General features: G+C 37.2%; 1 protein-coding gene across 7 annotated transcripts in view; it reads right to left on the minus strand.

Moving 5' to 3' along the window:
• The window catches only part of LRRK2 (leucine rich repeat kinase 2), a 142494-nt gene that overhangs the window by 29680 nt on the left and 100560 nt on the right, over positions 1-12254 (minus strand). For all 7 annotated transcript variants that reach the window (XM_081249269.1, XM_081249267.1, XM_081249265.1 and 4 more), the window contains 5 exons: positions 11905-12051; positions 11556-11747; positions 10755-10901; positions 7512-7612; positions 4500-4690 (listed from right to left, as the gene is read on the minus strand). In XM_081249269.1, the coding sequence (XP_081105395.1) occupies positions 4500-4690; positions 7512-7612; positions 10755-10901; positions 11556-11747; positions 11905-12051 (778 nt within the window). The remainder of the gene's footprint in view (positions 1-4499; positions 4691-7511; positions 7613-10754; positions 10902-11555; positions 11748-11904; positions 12052-12254) is intronic.

The raw sequence follows: 12254 nt of genomic DNA on the forward strand, positions 1-12254 counted from the left end.
TATGGGGGATTTTAAAGTCTTTCCTTTGAGAAACGGATCCATTCAACCATCAGCAACTAGAGCTGGACACTCACTGTAGGTGAAGAATAAAAACTAGTTAATATAAAAAATAAAAAGTTTTCATCTCAACCAGGTCTTGTCCATTCTGGAAACATGGCCGAAGAGCTATTACTTTGCCCCAACTACTAAAGTAACTCTATTACCCTTCCTTACACACTCGCAAAATTCAGATTTCCCCCACTCTGTTTACCCTGCCCCGTGACATTAAATTTGCCATAGCTCTGCACATGATCTCACAATTACATTATGTCCTACCTTGAGAAAAGAATTTTTCATAGAACTTAATAGAGGTAAATTTAAATCCATTGTTTGTGGCTTTTGGTTTAGGTTCACATTATATTAATAAATATTTACTCCATTACCTAATACCAATCACTGCTAAGGGGATTAGGAGCAGAGTGGCAATACCCTGAACTTTCCACTGATTGATGGGAGTGTATGTATCATTTAACTGCATCAACTAATGCAGGAGAGGATTCTTTCTCTACCAGGATGTAGTTAAGACATTTGACATTAGGCCTATTCCTTTCAGTAAATATATTTTTGGTTGAAAAGTAAGATAGATGTACTAATGAAGCTGACCTTAATAATAAGTTATGGGCTTAAAAGAAAAATTTACTAAGGGCTTACTGAAAAGCCATTAGCTACTTTGCCCTGCTGAAGAGAAAAGCTGGGAGATTAAGAACAAAAAAGTTAAAGCCAAGTCATACATAATTGAATAGAATCCAAATCCTTCATAATGCATGCCTCTTTCAGAATATTTATAGAATACAGACTCTCTCGGAATACTTTCCAAAGGTTAAAAAAAATTAGTTAAACTTAATTTGAAATTATGTCAGTGGGAGAGAAAGATTATCTGGATTAGTTAAAATGTTCAGTTATAGAATTTAATCTTAAAAGTGCAGTTTTAATAGCTTTTAATAGAATAGCAGAATAGCTTTCGAAATATTAACAAGTACAGATCTTGTCTTACTAAGAATAATTCAGCCATAATTTATGTATTACATGACAGCGAGCATTGTCAAATATCTTATTAAAACAAACTGGTCTAAACTCAACTAGTCATTTTTAAATTGTGATTGTCATCAATGTTGCTAAGAAACTCTTATAACTTAAAGTAAACTTTATCTCATCCTAAAGAGAATTACTCTAAAAATAGAATGTCTTCATTCATTTAACAAATATATATTGGGCATCTATGAGGGACAGTCACTGGGGATATAATGTCATCTTTGTCTCCCTGCTCTTGAGGGGCCACAATCTAGGAGAGACAGATGCTCAAACAAGGTTGCAGAAATGTGATGAGTACCAAATGCTAGGGAAGCCAGAGGAAGAAAAGCACAAAGGTACAGATAGAAAAGCAGACTCTCCCACTAGACTGTAAGTTTTAAACCTTGATAAGAGCAATATAATTTCTATCTTTCCTTCTTCAGCAGCCAGCACAAAGTCCAGCATGGAGACTCAAGAAACATGTGTTAGACAAACCAACTCTTCATGGTGCAGTCAGACATCATTGTGGAGATGGTATGTGAGCAAATTCTAGAGGAAAATGAGTTCTCTAGGCAGACAATTTTTTGAAAAGACAGGAATGACAAATGCAAAGACAGACATGGATGTCAGTGAGAAGTCAAGCCCTTCAGCATGGTTAGAACGAGGGCAGTGGAATAGGAGGAGGCTGGAGAGGCAGGCTAGAGGCATACATAAAGAGTTTTGATGCTATGGCCAAGGAGTTTAGATGTATTCTGCAGATAACTTGGGATGCCAGGGAATTTCAAGGATAATTAGATTTTTTTTTTAGAAAAATATAATATCAGAAATGTTCTGAAAGTTCCCCGGAGGTACCGGACCAAGTCAGCAGTAGTGGCATAAAAATAAATTAACCAATTGAAAAGATGATGTAAAATAGTCAAGGACCTGGCGGACAAATGAGTACTTACTTTTGTGGGAGAGGGGGTTGCTCTGGATGTGACTACAAAGACCTTTGTTGGCAAATGGGAGATATAAGATAAAGAAGAGATTCATGGTGGAAGGAAAAAGAGAAAGCAAATTCAATTTTGAAAATACTGAAACACAGAAGCTTATGGGAAATATAGGTGACCATATCTTCAAAGGTAGTTGAGAATTATAATAAAGAACTCAAAGCAGCAGACAGTTAGAGGTGTAAGCTAATAGCTGAAGGCAAGACTGCAAAAGAGAAAATATGTAACACGAAGAAAGTTCCTGTATGTCACTCTAAACAGCTCCATCATTTAAGGGACTGCAGAGGCGTGCGACTTTATTGTCTCTTTCTACCTCCATAGTTATAGCTCTGTGCTAAAATATATTTGGGAAGACAAACCCTAATGCTGAGATTTTTAAATATACTTAGTGCTGGGAGAAGATCGATTGCTACTGAAATCTACTAGCCTCTTGTAGCACAAGACCCAGAAAGCTCCCTTGGCATTATGCTGAAAACAAATCAGGCAAATGATTGGAAAATATGATGAGATTTCATTTACTTTAACAGAAACTGCTGGATTTGTTATTTTAAGTAAGGTCTTCAAGTTACTTAAGAGATGAGGTCTTTCAAATAGTGATGGATTTTTAAAAAATCAATTATTCATTTTATAAATAAGCACTTTGGGAATTATGTGGAAGATTTAGGGGAAAACCAGGACCTGGAGTCGGTTTAATCAAGGAAAATGACCAATACAGCTTTTGAAATACGTAAGACATAGTTGCCCTTTATCTAGATTAATTTAGTACAAGGTTCCCCCTGGTGTTCAAAAGTAGATGTAGCAACCCAGATCCAAATCTTTGCATTCCTGTTTCATATAATAATCTGTGTTTTTCAATAGCTTCCGGACTCTTTCAGGAAAGGAAATCTACTCATTTTATTCCCCTATTATATTCCCTATACAGTATTAATAGTTATATCGTATATGTCAATAGTTTAGTTTTATTTGTTTGTGATCAGTGTTTGTTCTCCTTACCATCCATTCCATTTACATTTCTGGATACTGCTCAAAAGGAATAGACACTATTTAAGAAGGAAAGGAAGAGAAGGAAATTTGCATCCACTCTGTGGCTACCATGCACCAGGCACTGTCTTCCTTCCTTCCTCCCTCTCTCCCCAGTGGCAACATGTGTAATGAGAACGCACCGTTCTAGGTGCTGAGGTACAACGGTGAACAAGATGAAAAATCCTTGCTATCGTGGCACTTAGATTCTGGTGGCAAAGACAGACAATAAACAAACTCTTAAAATAAAAACATAAAGAATACCCAGCAGTGATAAGTGCTACAGGTGCCAAAGAGACACAAGAAGTCAGGGACACCCTCTCTGAGGAGAAACCTGAATGAAATGAGAAGTGAGCCAAGAGGATATCTGGAGGTTCGACATTCTGGCCGAGAGAATAGCTGGTGTAAAGTCTCTGGTATATTCCAGAAGCCTCAGGGAGGCGAGTGGCTGAGCACAGTGACCAGAGAGTGAGGTAGGAGAGGGTTGATAACAGGAGAAAAATGTGATCCAACTTCCATGTTAGAACGATCACTCTGGCTACCGTGTGAAAAGCAGGTTATCTGGGAGGCAAAGGTGAAAGCAGGGAGACCAGCTGGGCGGGAAGAGACGACAGCAGCCTAGACATTGCTGGGAGGGAGAGAAGTTAGGAGAAGGAGCTGCACTGAGATATGTTTGCTAAAGACATTTGCTGAAGGATGAGGTGTGGGATGTGAGAGAAAGGAAGGACTAAACGATGATTCCAAGGTGACACAACTGGGTGACCGGAGATGGAGAGCAGTGGAAAAGGGGGAAATCAAGAGTTTGACTTGGGATGTCTTCAATTATTACAGAAGAACTCAAAACACTATTCACTAAGTATTAGGCACAGTTTAGAGACTACAAAAAGAGAGAATCAGAGATATAAAATCAAAGCAAGTGTGTGGACAGTCCCTCTGTCTCCAAAGGTTATGGCCTTTCCACTCTCCAAGGCTCTGTCCAGATGCCATCTGGCCACGGGGCTGGGTGCACCTCTGAGACACACTATGGTCTTACAGGACAACCCAACTCAAATCACTCCAGTCCCCTTCAGAAATATGGCCTCATCTTTCCTCATTAGAATTACCCATTATAATTGACACTTTCCTTGATACTTTGAAGCCTTACCTATATTTTTTTAGGGAAGGTAGGTCAATACAGGGTTAAGAACATGGGCTCTGGAGGAGGCCTCCTGGGTTCCAACTCTGCTTCTGCTAGCTATGAGATCTGCACGCTCTTCCTACTCTTATTTTATGAAATTATAAAATCTCATCAGGGAAATGGTAGTTTTACACCCAAATAGTTTGTGAAATATTACCAGGACACATTGTTACAGGGAAGCGCTCTTCTCAAAGTCTGAGAGTAACTTTGGGCTCACGCTCATCACGCCCTGAATAGAAAACATCAATGACCTAATCTATTACCTCAGACCATCAGCCACATGTAATGCGATCCTGTGTTGCAGTGTTCTGGCGAGACTGGCTTTGTCTTGTTGAAGCAGACGATCCAGGGAACCCTTGGAGGCTAACTCCATGACCAACATTCGAGGACGAACCCCAGCTGCCAGCAAAGATATTAAGCTGGGATGGTGGAGGTGGCAAAGCACCACCAGCTCCTGCAAAGTCAAGAATCATTTCAGAGTCACAGACAATCACCTTTTACCCAAGTGTCTCCTTCCTTAAGCCCATCAACACTTGGAGCACAGTTTTCCCTGAGTGACTGGACTACAGCACACTTTCCATTTCTTCTTTGAGCTTTTTTACATTTTCAACATTTTCAGAATTAAACCACTGGTTTTGCAACCATATTCTGAATTAAAATTTTAAGTTCTCTCTTTCCGTTTGCTCTGCCTTATCAGAACATTTAATGCTAGGACAGGACATACATTGTGGCACACTAATAGGTCATGTCAGTCTTACCTACTGAATCCTCCTTAGCCACAGAATCCTTCTCAGCCCAACATCCTAAGCAGCCACTACTAATCAACAGCACGTTGAGGCATGTGAGGTACAACCTGCCTATTATCTCTGGTTTAATGACTAGAGAGTTTTCTGGAGAGAAATGCCTAAGTCTAAAGAAATGTATGGCATTGCCCCTGCCTGAAAACTCTCTAATGACTTCCTGTTACTTTTATTGGGTTGGCCAAAAAGTTCGTTTGGGTTTTTCCACAAGGTGTTACAGAAAAACCCAAACGAACTTTTTGGCCAACCCAATAGATTAAGATCCCATGCACTTACACAGCCTTCGTGGCCCCTGACCTGATCTGCCTTAGCCCATCTTTCAAACGTCATCTCCTTTCTCTCTCTTCCTTATTCACCACCTTTCTGCCACACTGGTGTTCATTAAATCCCCAGCACCACACACACCCGGCTCCTTCCTTCCAGCCACAGAGCCTTTGCCCTTGCTGATCCCTCTGCCTAGAAATCCCTTCACCCTTCACACAGCTAAAGGCTTCTTGCCATTCAGATCTTAGCTCAAAACTCTTACTTCCTCAGAGTGACCTGTCTTGGACCACCCTTACTAAAGAAAGCAATCACCAGGTGCAACAACCTCTCTCTAATCCAAGAAGTTAGCTGGAACAGAGAGGTCTCCAATCTGATTCCTAGGCCACATCTTGTGAGACTTTACAACCTGTTTCATGATACTATTGTTTTGAATTCCATACACATTATTCTGTATATTTCACTCTACTCTGAAACTGTATTTAGTTGAAATTTATAGCTTATGTGGTATTAAACTGATGCATGTTTTAAATTATGATTTCTGCAGAAGCTCTGTTTCTTGACAACCAGCTTCAAAAGATGAGTATCAGTGCCAACTGCATTTATCAGGAAACTGATGTGTGAAGAATTCTGCAAGCTGAAGAATAAAGGCTCAACACTCTGAGAGGGGATTTTTCAAGAACACGGGCTTCAGACTGCAATCATACTTCCTTAGTAGGTAAAAATCTTTTTTTCTTCTATGTCTGATTAGCTCAGTTGGCTAAAACTGATGAGAACAAGTCAAGTTAGCTTTGTTTTCTTTCATAAGCACAGACTGGAGCCTAATCCAAATTTCCTATCCTAGAAAAACAGCTCACTGATTGCAAAGAGAAAGGAACAAAAAGAGTGTAACAGATCAGCCCAGATTCATGACCGCAGGTAGAATGACCCTTAAAATGCAGCACTGAACACTGAAGGGTTTTCCTTTCCTTTCCTTTTCTGTTTTTCTAAAGAGGGATATTACATACACTCTATTGTTTCTATTTCTTCTACCATTTCCTCGGTTCACCTAGCTGCCCATACACTAATCAGTCCCATAAACCTTTCTAGTGTTCTGATTTCCAACAAGGTTCCCTGAGCACATTACATAAAATTTGAAACATACTGAAGACTAATGATCAAGACTGGAAAATTACAATTAATACAACAAACTGCCTACAGATAGAAAGAGATTGTGCTCAGATTTGGTTCACTGACTTGTAAAATATTATATACAAAATATTTATTAGCTTATTCCTAGAGCTACAGTGTAATTTTTGGTGCTAATAATCAAAATTACTCCAGGATATTTTACCCAGACATGAAATTATTTTCATTATTCAGAGTAACTAATATATTGCAACTGTATTTTTTATATATATATATAAGTTATTTAGATTCAGATTCAGGCACAATTTTTTTTAATAAATCAAGAAAAATATAAGAATGAATAGATTCAAAAATATGGTTGAGTTCTGGTGTAAGACTGCAGAAGTCACATGGATTTTATCTCTCCTCTCACCCTGTCCCTCTCACTCATTCCTACTGTTAGGAAAGACTCAGAAAAAAGAAATAAATCCCCACCAGTATTCAAAACAAGAGAGGGTACTGGAGTGACCACTCTTGGTTATGCATTCAATCAACTTTCACTCTTCCTAACTGTACCCTGACTTTTGCTGAAGTATCCAACCCTCAGCCAAGCAGCCCATGAACTTTAAGGGGAACTGACCCCAATCTCAGCTTCAGGGAAAGGGGGGGATATTTTAAATAATACCCTGCTCATTATCACAGTGATTGGTTCAATAACACAGGCCTAAGCCAATCAGCAACGGTACTGCCCTGAACATTGGTGCTTGCCGAGAAAAGAACGTGTGACTTAACTGAGGCCAAGAGAAGTTTTTAAATGGACTACTGTTGTATGGATTTTGGGTTCTTTGAATTACAAAAATGTGAAAAAGGTACCCTCTTTTCTTCTGTGCTTGTAAAGCCTGGAACAAGAATTCTCAGAATACTGTCTTTGTTTTTCAACAGGAGAAACCTATTTCACTCCATAAAGAAAGGACAAAAGTAGGATTTCATAACTAAACTCAAGTAAACTTTGAGGGAAAATATGGTAATTACAAATGCATGCAAAACAAGAGTTCCAGGAGATTAACAATGTATGATTTAATGTAATAATATTGTTGCATTTCTTACTTGTCTTAACAGTCTAAGTGATGTATGTTTATTAAAAATCTTCACAGCCACTTCTTCTCCTTCATAGGATGCTCGATAAACAGATCCAAAACTGCCGTCACCTTTTGAAAAGAAAGTACAAAGCACTTAGGTTAATCTGTGCAAGCAGAAAAACTCAATAAATTGTATCTTTTGTAATTATATCTGTTTCAAAGAGAAATATGACCCACTAGTTTCACTGAATCAAGTCTCCTTTAATGTTTTCTCTTCCTTCTTCTACTCCATGAACTAAGATGGAGTTTCAGGGGGAAACGAAGGCTATAGTAACAGTTAAGTATTGGATTCAAAATAGGATTGGGCAAATAGAAGAAGGAAAAGAGAAGGAAAGCAAGTGGAGGGGGAAGGGAGACAAGAAGAGATGGAGACTTAAATAATAGACATATCCTGCTCTGATTCCCTTCAATCTGAACAACTAGTGACAACAAAGAAAAAATTTAATGAGCAGAGAAACGAAATACACTCTAGGGAAACATAAAAATTTCAGGTGGGAGTAGTAGAGTTTTCTAATTTTTTAAAGCCCTTCCCTATTTCATAATCACTGCCATATTAAATTGGAGTATGGGCTGTCGTACCCTGCAGGTAACTAAGAGCAAAAATAAGGTTAAGGACTGCTATTGTGTACTTGTGACAGAAAGGTGTGAAAAAAATGACAAATAATACCACTGAAGTATCTTTTATTGTGGCTCTCTGGAAAAATAGTCCCTCAAAGAGGAAATGTACCCCCTCTCATAACTCTTCAGATAGACAAACAAAACCCCATATATGTGTATTTTAAAATATTCAGTTGACCCTTGCACAACACACAACATGGGGTTAGGAATGCAGAAGCCCCGAGTGCTGTGGAAAATCTGCACACTGCTGTCTCTGCCTCAAAAACAAAGGAACTGAAAAATGTCTCACCCAAGGAAAGGAAGCTGAAACAGTTTGGATACAATCAGGACTCAAACCCTAGTTCTTTTGATTTCACACACTATAATCCCTAATTGAACACAAACTTTTCCCTACATTTAGTTAAAGATCTGTAAAATAAAAATACAGGTACTATATTTATTGAAAAAAAATTGCAGATAAGTGGACCCATACTGTTCTAATCTGTGTTGTTCAAGGGTCAACTGTATTTACAAAAACAAGTCTACTAATATTCACAAATCTATTAATATGTGTCATATTAGTCACTGCCTAATAGTAACTGCTATCTGGGAAGGAAAGGGTTAATAACTGAAGCCCTAAAATTCACTCCTGTCCCACAAAGAAAATGCGGAAGGGAGGGAGATGAATGACCTCCCCCAGATCATCCCAGCATAAAGATACCAGGGTGTTTCTGATTGTAAAATGTTTTTAGAAGGACTTATCTGATTTGTTCAGATCAGTGGTTCTCAACTAGGGTGACGTTGCTCCCTATCCCCAGCCCCCACCTTTGACAGTGCTTGGAGACATTTTTGATTGTCAAATCTGAGACAGGGGTGAGGAGATACTACTGACATCTAGTGGTTAGCGGCCAAGGATGCTGCTAAACACCCTGCAATGCACAGGATACCCCTCATAATAAAGAATTATCAAGTCCCAAACAGCATCAGTTCAGAGGTTGAGAAACCCTGACCTAGATTGCTTTTTGTATAATAAATAAAAATGGAATTTATGAGTTTATGGGAAATGGGGCTAGAGAATGGGGAGTACTCTTATAAACATTTTCCTATCTTCATAATTAAAGAATATAAAACACAGGTGCTTTTGAAGGTGGTCAAAAGGTACAAACTTCCAGTTATAATGTAAATAAATACTAGGGATGTACTGTACAACATGATAACTACAGTTAACACTTCTGTAGGCTATGTATGAAAGTGGTTAAGAGAGTAAATCCTGAGAGTTATCACAAGAAGAAAAATACTTTTTTCTTTTTCCTTTATTTTTTATATATATGCAATTATGGATGTCAACTAAAGCTACTGTGGTAAGCATTTCACCATACATGTTAAGTCAAGTCATTATGCTCTACACCTTGAACTTATACAGTGCTATATGTCAATTACATCTCAATAAAACTGGTGGAAAAACACAGGTGCTTCAAAAATGAACTTTTTGAACATTTCTACATAACATTGCTCAAAACGTGTCCATTAATCTGAAACACAACTTAGTGCACTAAAAGGGTATATTTTGGGGAGCTGTATCTGATGGCTTGAGACTCTTTCAGAGAAAGAAAATAGTATGTCTGGTACTTGCCTGTATCTTTCAAATCACAAGTCAAGTTTGGTGTTGGTTAAGGTCTAAGATTCAGTGTTAACAATTCAGCATTTTGCATTAGCCTACTATTACTAATATATTCACTCCCAGAGTGCAAAGGCATTTAAAATCATTCAAAATTTCCCAATCAATGTAAAGAATAAAGGTACAAAGGAGGTTATTTACCCCTACATGTCATATCCCAAATTTTGGACATTGTTTGTTAATAATATTAATATCCTGACACATCGTCTAGTCATTCTCTCTGTGGAAATTTAATTAAAATAAAATGTATACACACATAACAACAACAAATACTCCACTTAAATACTGTACATTAAATCAACTCAATACTCTCCATAGCTCCCAAGTATTCTCAAGAATGTTTAGAACTTGAGTATATCACCAATTTAATGCTTCTGAATTTTTAATCTCAAATTGGCTTTTTGGGAATATTTTAATGAAAATTTATGATTGTCATACTTAGCAACAAAATTGCTACAATGACTACATAGAGGTGTTCTTCTTTTACTTATTCTTTTTGCGACTGAAAAATGGCTGCATTACTCAACTGAAAACTTCCTAAATGCCTTCCCTATCACTGAAAATTAAAGCAAATGTAAGGACATATTTCATAAATATGTGTGCTTCCATGGTGGTCCCATCCTCAACTCAAACCCAGCCTACAAAAGTGTTGTTTTTTTTTTTAGCCGTGTCGTGCCACATGCGGGATCTTAGCCCCGTGGCCAGGGAATCAAATCTGCGCCCTCTGCAGTGGAAGTGCAGAAACTTAACCACTGGACCGCCAGGGAAGTCCCAACATGATATTACTTTAAAATATATTATCCCAAAGGAAAAACATTACAAAAAATACAAGAAGACACTAAAAACTATGACAATATAATTATATGTAAATATTTTCTAGATTAAAAATAAAAGCTGCACCCTAATTTTTATTCTCAATCCAACAAAAATAGTTACCTAAAAGAAACTCTGGAGCTTGTTCAAATTCCAACTCATCATTATTCAACATAATATTTCTAGGCAGGTCAGCCAAAATCAAATCAGGAGCAATCTGAGATATTGGAATGGTGAGCCTTGGTTGATCTGGATTCACTAGGAGGTCTCCTGAGAAGTACATAAAACATTTTTTTTTTAAAGACAAACTTTTAAGGTTGTACATACATTTGTCCTTTTGATTTACAGAAATAATCACATATTTTCTATGATTTCTAATCACTCTTTTAGGTTTTCTTACCAATCTTATTTTTCTCTAGAAACTCTGAGAAAGTTTTAAAAGTTGAATTAATACCTATCTACTAGGAATTTTAAATACTCATTCCTAGGTTCACTCACTAGAAAGTAGAATTCAGAACTGCCTTAGGCTATTGATACATGACTAGGAAATTACATATTCTTTACTTTTACAACATTCTCGGATCACTTAGCCTATGGTTAACATTGCTAAGTTACTTCTATGTATCATCTATTTTAATCCTCATAACAATTCTATGATGTAGTTTTGGTCAGTACTTTTATTTCACAGATGAGGTTATGTTGCTCAATAGCCAGTATTCAAACTCTCAAACCAACATTTTTTCTGAATCTAGAGTATAAGATCTTACTGGGTAATAAATATATTTTTCTGAACTGTCACTATAATTGAATGTAGTATCCTCTAACTCATCCCTTATGGATAAGAATAACTTTTACATTTATTTCAAACTTCACAAATATTGAAAGGATCACTTAAAAACATTTGTAAGTTGTGTCAACACATACCTTCTTCTACTTTCTTCATCAAGTTGTCAAGTAAGATTTTCTGATGTTCTTCACCATCATTAAAACTATATAATGCCCACTTCTTCAACAGAGTTTCTCCTTCACCACAAATATCAATCTCCAATAACCCTGGAAACCACTCTTCCATGAGAGAGTCAATGTGGTCCACAACTTGGCCCAAAAGAATACAGCCTACATAATCCAAAGAAGACTTCATCAACACCCTAGTTGAACCTTATTCGGTCACAAAACTGGAAAGAACCTTATTCTGTCACAAAACTATAAAGTTTTTTTTAAAGTTTAGATTTCTTTAGTGGTACAATTCAAAGTTTTTAATTAATTTCCTTACCTTTTCTACAAGAAGGAACTGTAATTTTTAAGAAACTCTCTGGGTGATTATCTAAGACTTCAGATCCTACCAAGCAATAAGCTTCAGGAGACCAATTCAAGTAGATGCCTTGTCGCCAATACATTCTGTTTGGGCGAAGTGCTCGTTCTGAAAGAAGTTTAAATGAACCCACATATAGCCATTAATTATTAGCGGCTCCATAAACTAAAGGGGAAAAATTCACTGCACACACAACAAATGACAGTAAGATTGATATATTTGTTTTGAAGGAAAGTACTGGAATCGTTAATGATATGAGTCCCCATCCATATCTATTAAATATAATATTAAATATTTTATCCTCAATTTTG

This window comes from Mesoplodon bidens (genome assembly GCF_964165515.1).
Source record: "Mesoplodon bidens genome assembly, chromosome: 11".
NCBI classification, from domain to species: domain Eukaryota; kingdom Metazoa; phylum Chordata; class Mammalia; order Artiodactyla; family Ziphiidae; genus Mesoplodon; species Mesoplodon bidens.